Source organism: Ursus arctos, unplaced genomic scaffold (genome assembly GCF_023065955.2).
Source record: "Ursus arctos isolate Adak ecotype North America unplaced genomic scaffold, UrsArc2.0 scaffold_5, whole genome shotgun sequence".
In the NCBI taxonomy this organism is placed as follows: Eukaryota; Metazoa; Chordata; class Mammalia; order Carnivora; family Ursidae; genus Ursus; species Ursus arctos.
The window spans coordinates 14,410,527-14,418,305 of NW_026623067.1; the positions used below are offsets into that span (position 1 = coordinate 14,410,527).

Sequence of the window (7,779 nt, forward strand, 5' to 3'; positions counted from 1 at the left end):
TGTCATACAGGCCCTTTATTATGTTGAGATATGTTTCCTCTATATCCACTTGGTTGAGAGTTTTTATTATAGATGGATGTTGAATTTTATCAAATGTTTTTTCTGCGTCTGTTAAGATGATCATATAATTTTTATTTTTTGTTAATGTGATGTATCATGTCGAATGATTTGTGGATTTTGAACCATTCTTGCATCCCTGGAATAAATCTCACCTGATCCTCGTGTGTTATCCCTTTAATGTATTGTTGGATTCAGTTTGCTAATACTTCGTTGAGGATTTTTGCATCTGTGTTCATCAGGGATATTGGCCTGTAATTTTCCCTTTTCTGTTTGTTGTCTTTGTTTGGTTTTGATATCAGGGTAATGCTGGCCTCATAAAGTGAATTTGGAAACATTCCTTCTTCTTCAGTTTTTTTTAGAATGGCTTGAGAATGATAGATATTAACTCTTTAAGTGTTTGAGAGAATAAATGTCCTATACTTTTGTTTGTTTGAAGTTTTTCGATTATTGATTCAATTTTATTAGTAATTGGTCTGTTCAGATAGATCTTTTTCTTCGAGTCAGTGTTAGAAGATTTTATGTTTCTAAAATTTATCCATTCCAGCCTGGTGCATTTGTTGGCATTTAATTTTTATAGTAGTCTCTTACAATCCTTTGTATTTCTGTTGTGTTGGTTGTAACTTCTCTTCCATTTCTGACTTTATATATCTGAGTCCTCTTTTTTTCCTTCATGATTCTGGCTAAAGATTTATCGGCTTTGTTTATATTTTCAAAGAATCAGCTCTTGATTTCATTGGTCATTCCTATTGTTTTTTCTTTAGTCTCTATTTCATTTATTTGTGCTCTGATCTGTACCAGTTTCTCAGTCTTCCCTTGTTTTTTGTGACCTTTACATTTTTGAAGAGTATTTTGTACAATGACTTTCAATTCGGGTTTTACAGCCTTTCTCATGATTAGGCTATCATGGCTTTGGGGGAAGAATCTGAAGGAGGTGGAGGACCCTTCTCATCACATCATATAGGGAGCACGTAATATCATCATGACTTCCAGTGACGATATTAACCTTGATTACTTGGTTAAGGTAGTATCATCTGCCAGGTTTCTCTATTTTAAAGTTACTGGTTTCCCTTTTCCATATTCTAGTCTTTGGAAGTAAGTCACTAAGTCCAGCCACCATGAAGGTGGGAGAAGAGGATTAAGTTCCACCTTTTGGCAGGTAAGGGTGGGAGAAGTATTTACATATATTACTTGGAGTTTTTCTGTAAGGAAAATTTATCCCCCCACTTATTTGTTTATTCAATCATTTGTTTTCATCAGTATGTGCTCATGTATATTTATTTTATACTTTGGGTTATAATCCAGTACTACTTTATTTATTTTGTTGCTTGAATTGTTCTAGCTTTGGCCATTGAGAGCTCTTTCTTGTTGGCTGCTATTTCCCTCTGTCGTGTCCTCATCCTTTTTTTTTTTTTTTTTTTTTTTTGGCTTTTCCTTACTTTCTTATACTACATGTCATGTCTGCTGACAATTTCAAGAAACTACTCTTTCTGCCATATTCTGAAGGGTATTAAATGGCAGATTGTATTTGAACATCAGGTATGGGAAGTCTGGATCATGCTCACATAACTTGGCTCAAAAGTAATTTATATGTCCATACTCAAAGACGTAAAAAGGAACAAAAATAATAACCCATCCTTCTTGGCAAATATTTCCACGCTACAGGGGCAGGGATATGTCTAAATATCACTTGTATCTCACATTTAAAAATCAAGACGAGCCGGGCGCCTGGGTGGCTCAGTCAGTTCGGTGTCTGACTCTTGATGTTGGGCTTGTGAGATCGAGCCTCATGTCTGGCTCCACACTCAGTGGGGAGTCTGCTTCTCTCTCTCTCTCCCTTTGCCCCTCCCCCCGCCCCCACTCACTCTTTCTCTAAAATAAATAAATCTTAAAAGAAAAAATTCAAAATGGGCCCGAATCAGTTGTTTTTGACTGTCAACATGAAATGCCTAGAGTTTCGACCAAGTAAAAGATGGCCCGTTTTGAAAATGGGTTTGGCAAGATGCTGATTACTTCCTTGTGGCTCACACATGAAAGGTTACTCTAGATAACCAGATTTATTAGGAGTCAGAGTTCATCAGTTAGACAACTGGTGTTTTGTTTTGTTTTTTAAAGATTTTATTTATTTATTTTGACAGAGAGAGACAGCGAGAGAGGGAACACAAGCAAGGGGAGTGTGAGAGGGAGAAGCAGGCTTCCTGACAAGCGGGGAGCCCGATGTGGGGATTGATCCCAGGACCCTCAGATTGTGACCTGAGCCGAAGGCAGACGTTTAACGGCTGAGCCACCCAGGTGCCCCAGACAACTGGTTTTTAACATTCACGTGATAAAAGCTCATGGCCAGAGCAAAGTCAGCTGCTGAAGGCTGATTGACATTGTGAGAGACAAAGTCCACGTGAAGCTCAGCCTCTGTCCTCAAGCACAGGGTAACAAGATACTACAGGCAGGGCAGTAACCTGCAATACTCAGGGAAAGGCTTCAGCTCATAAGAGACAGTATCAGGCTATCCTGGAAGGTCCCTGGCTGGAGTGGCCTTGAAGCACAATTTGGAGGGAGATGATTCCATGAACCTGGAAGACATCTCATTGCAATGGCCATGACATAGAGCGGTCCCTGCTCCCCTGGGGAGAGCAGTGTCTGGGGAAATGTGTTGGGAAGAGGGATGAGCCTCTCTTTCGACACTCATTGAGCTAAAGTCAAACTTATCTCTGCAAGTTGTTTCAGTTGCTTGCGAAGAGCTGGCCCCGAGTGGCTCATTAGTGCGAGGTGGAAGTTGCCTACAAGGAAGGGGGATGGTGTCTGTTGGGGCCCCAGCTGCAGAGAGCAGACCCTGGAGGGTGAATTCCCAGACACAGCCCTGATTTCCTGGCTGCTCCCGGGGAGGACTCTGCCAGCCTGGCCCTGCGTCTGTCTCTGTAAGGGAGAGGGCACTACAGGCCCCAAATGATGCTGAGCTTTAATTTATGCATTCAGAAGTTCATGAGTTCATGTCCTATGAGTGCCTCACATGCAGGAAACCACAACAAAAGCTGATTCTTCCCAGGCCCCTGGAATAATCTCTTCCCTATCTCCTCTACAGTGCCCATGAAAAGTAATGCAAAGAGCCAGTGAGGATTTCAGTAGAAGATGGCCCCCAGAATTAGGATTGAAGAGCTGAGACTAGGGTAGAATTGACCAGCCCACAACTTCTCATACCATGGCCAGCCTGAGCAAGAAGGAGGCATTTGCTCTTTCTGCTCACACCATGCTGCTGACATTTTAGAGAGTTCTTTTCCCCTTTAAGGCAAATTTGCTGTGTGATGAATGATGACTTCTCCCCAAGATGAATTGGTGGGGACCATGAGGGTACAGAGTGATTTTCCCTTTGACTCTGCACCATCTGGTATGTTCATCGACTTTCCTCTGCCTTCATCTTCCTTCTCATACCCAAACTTTGAGAGTTGAGGTAGAGAGGGACTGAGGAATAAAACTACATCCCAGACCATGGCTCTTTCCATTCAACCCTGCTGCCTCTTTGGGTCCCAGAATTCCGTGAAATCTTTCCATGTTCTGGAGTAAATTTGCCAGTACTCTAGTTCCCTAGGTGTAAAAATTTTACCGCTCTGGTTTTTTGTGTCTAAGAATGTTCACTCTCCAGTCTGCCTTTCGACTTTCCTACCCCATCATCAATGACTTGTCGACACATGATTATTTGGGGTGAACAAAAACTCTACTAAGCATTGTAGGGGACATGCCCATGCATAATCTATGGTACTTTCTTGAAATAAGTGTGTAATGTAATAACCAGGTGAGACGTGCATGCAGATAGACGTGGGTAAGGCAAAGAATATGATGAGTCTAAAATAAGTCACATAACCTTAAACACCAACATTGGTCTATGTTATTATATCTCAAACACTTGCACTGCTTCTCCAATCGAAGTCACAATTCAGGAAGATACATCAGGTTTATTACACATAGTCAGGTTTCCACTGGCACCAGTATGCATTAGGGACTTCATTTCCTACATCTGAGAAGCACTATGTTAGGTGCTTAATACAGGTCTATGGGATGTGATCAGTAAAGAAGTTAACGGAAATGTACAACGATTAGAGTCTTTAAAAATCTGGGGAGTCTTCCAGCAGAGAATGAATGAAGGAAAGAGAAAATTAGGAGAGATAAGTCATGGAACAGATGAATATGTGAATTGATGACAAAATTATGGGGATAGCTTGAGACCAAGTCATGTTAGGCCTTATATTCAAAGGTAATATTTGGATTTATCCTGGCTTCTTCAATATTTTATATAAGGACTGGCTGACAGGATACGATCAGTTATTTAAGAGGATTAAACAGATCCTGTATACAAGAGAGATAAGTGCAGGGAGATGGGGGAGGCAGTCATCCACTGTCAGCCTGTTACTGTGGTCAGAGTAAGCGTTGGTTAGTCAGAAAGGAGCTGATGGTGAGGATAAGGAGTATTGATTAGCCATGAGATCAGAGGAGATTGAGAAAGAAGAGAGAGTCAAGAAGGCCAGTGAGGAGAGGGGTACTGAAGACTGGCCACTGGAGATTAGGGGAGTGACCTCTGGACACTAAGGAAGGAGGTGGGAACTGACTTATGGGTTCCTTGCCCTCAGGTGTGGAGCAGGAGAAGCTAGGACTGTGGGACACTTGGCTTCATGAAGTAGAACAAACTCTAGACTTTGAATCAGATTTGGGACCCACCCAAATCCTGTAATTTGTATTTTCATGTCCCTAAGTTGATATAATAACTCTGGACACTTCAGTGTCGAGGGAACCTGTTTCTCTTAGCCCACTTAAAGGATACCAAGAGTTCCATGAGGAAATCTAGCTACTCTCTGAAGCTTCCTGACACCCACACTGAACAGGAAAGCACCCAAAATTTAGAATGGCAGCGGGGAGAGGAGTAGTGTAGGGGTAGGGTTCTGATCTGTGAGAGGCCCAGGGATTGAGCCCAAGATAGAAGGGTGAAATTACCTAACTCAGTAATGACCAATGACCATTAGAGTAGACAGGACCATATCGTAATCAACAATTACTAGTCGTACAGTCCTTGTAGCAATAACCTTTCTGTGACTCAGTAATTTGGGAATAATTTTGTGAGGCTTTCTAATGTGAGGCCAAGAGGGCAGCTGATGCTAGGTAGAGCCAGCTCTAAAGTCCTGAAATTCCCAGACCGTTGTGGTCGCCACTGTCTCATGCAGTTGCTGGAACCATCCAAAAATATCCAAATATGTCTTGTCCTGAGTTTTTGTTGTGTGTGAAATGAGTGTTTTAGGATCAGCCCTTTTTATAGATAACAAATGCTTTGATGACTTATGAGCAACGACCAGCCTCATATTAAAAGTATGAGCCATGATCACATGTAATTAATTAGAGTAGTCCTGGGTGAGTTTATACCTATCTGGGACTCAGGTTTTCTGATTATAAAATGAAACAACATATGATACCCAAAAATCTTCTAGACCCTAAAATTTTCTAATTCTAGAATCTGAGATTAGTTTCCATAAGGCTCCCTTCATGTCCTGATTTCTCAGACTGTAGATGAAGGGATTGACCAGCGGAGTCACCACTGTGAAGATGACAGTGGCCACCGTGTCCTGGACTGAGTAGGAGGATGAAGGGCGCATATACACCCCCAGGATTGCCCCATAGAAGAGGGAGACCACAGTGAGGTGGGATCCACATGTGGACAAGGCTCTCCTTATTCCGTGGGCAGAAGGCAACTTCAGTACATTGGAGAGGATATAAGCATATGAAAGGATGATGCATGTAAACGGTGTCAGAAATATCAGTCCCCCCACAGTGAATACCATCAGGTCATTGATAAAGGTATCAGAACAAGACAGCTTTAGAATTGCATAGGGGTCACAGAAAAAGTGATGCACGGTATTGTTGAAACAAAATGTGAGTTGGACCATGAGAAGAGTGTGCAGGAGTGCATGCAGGTTTGTAATGACCCACGATGCCACCACCAGAAGGATACAGAGTTTGGGCTTCATGATCATGGTGTAGTGGAGTGGGCAACAGATGGCTACGTAACGGTCATAGGCCATCACACTCAGCAGGAGCCCATCCATGTTGATGAAAGTGACGAAGAAGTAGATCTGGGTCATGCATTCCACGTAAGAGATAGACTTGCTCCCCAGTATGTGATTCACCAGCATCTTGGGGATTGTGACTGATGAAAAGCAGATGTCGACACAAGAGAGGTTAGCCAAGAAGAAGTACATGGGGGTGTGGAGATGACTGTCCCTGCTGATGGCCAAGATGATGAGCAAATTCCCAATGATGGTGACCAAGTACATCCCCAAGAACAGCCCAAAGAGAACGTCTTCCTGCTCTGACTGCCCAGAGAGTCCCAGGAGAAGGAATTCTGTCACTGTCGTCTGGTTGTCTCCGTCCATGTCTGTAGGGGAGAAAATGTGGTCAAAAGTAAAAGAAAATATTCAATTAACTGAGCTCCATTTACTGTTTAGAGATTGCAGTGTTTTAACGGTACCAGATCCAAAGTTTCTTTCTTAGTTAATGTCACTTCAACTATAAAAGAAGATAGATAAGACTGTGTCATCATTTGAGTGAATTTCTTATGATACTTGTGTGTCATTGTCTGATAATGAACTCCCATTAGAGAATTCTATGGAGCTAGTTTTACTGAAATCAATAGCTGGCTAATTTCCATAATTTATATTTATGTTTATCTTTGATTCCATACAACTTACATCATCTTTCACTAACATTTAGTGAATAGCCAGTGTGCAAAAGTATTTTCCCAGACATAGTTTGTTTTTAGCCTATGAATGATGGATTCAGTCACTCATAGATGGGGACCCTGAGAAGAAGAATCCGAGATAAAAACCCTGAGGCTCAGAGAGATTAGCTAATGACACATTTGAATGACAGAATCTATAACATATACAGTCCTACACCATTAAATGCCCTTTTCTTCAATCCCTCCCTAGTTTTGGCTCCAAATTTGGATTAGTTTCCATTTATGGAGAATAGAACCAAGGGAGAATACAACTGATATAACCAGGCACCCAACTCCTGCTTTGTGTGCCTTTCCTCACTTTATCCTCTTTAAAATCTAAGTTTTAGAAGCATTTTAGAAGCTTCATGAAGCAGAAGGAAAAACTGAAGCCGGGAGATTTAGCTCTTTGTTCAAGGTCGCAAGTTCTTTGACCTGAATAAAATGCTACTTTATACAACTCCCCCAAATTCATTCTGGCTGCCTCTTACTTTTTCCCAGGATTAGGAGCTTTTAGGCTTTGAAGGGTCTGCCTGGTGCTTTGTCCTCAACCTTGTGACCACATAGCATCAAATTGTCCTTCCTGTAGGGCACAGCTGTTGCCTTGGATAAGCTGAGCATGCTCGTGAGGTGGCTATGCACAGGGTTTTGCAAAGAGATGTCTTTCCCCCCTGTGCTAGCCAAAATGAAATCAGTTCATTGTGGCACTCGGTTTTATTTTGGGACAGGAAGAAGAAGTTCATAGAGTAAAATGATGGGATATCTCCAAGTAATAATGCCAGCATTAAGAAATCCATACAGGCAGGGGCGCCTGGGTGGCACAGTGGTTAAGCGTCTGCCTTCGGCTCAGGGCGTGATCCCAGCGTTCTGGGATCAAGCCCCACGTCAGGCTCTTCCGCTGTGAGCCTGCTTCTTCCTCTCCCACTCCCCCTGCTTGTGTTCCCTCTCTCGCTGGCTGTCTCTATCTCTGT

The 7,779-nt window shown here is 42.3% G+C and overlaps 1 protein-coding gene across 1 annotated transcript; it reads right to left on the reverse strand.

Annotated features, from left to right (window-relative positions):
- Positions 1 to 5,528: 5,528 nt before the first annotated feature.
- LOC123001510 (olfactory receptor 1361-like) lies at positions 5,529 to 6,467 on the reverse strand. Its single transcript, XM_044387319.2, has one exon. It carries the CDS (start codon positions 6,465 to 6,467, stop codon positions 5,529 to 5,531), a length of 939 nt encoding a protein of 312 aa, XP_044243254.2.
- Between the last annotated feature and the right edge of the window lie 1,312 nt (positions 6,468 to 7,779).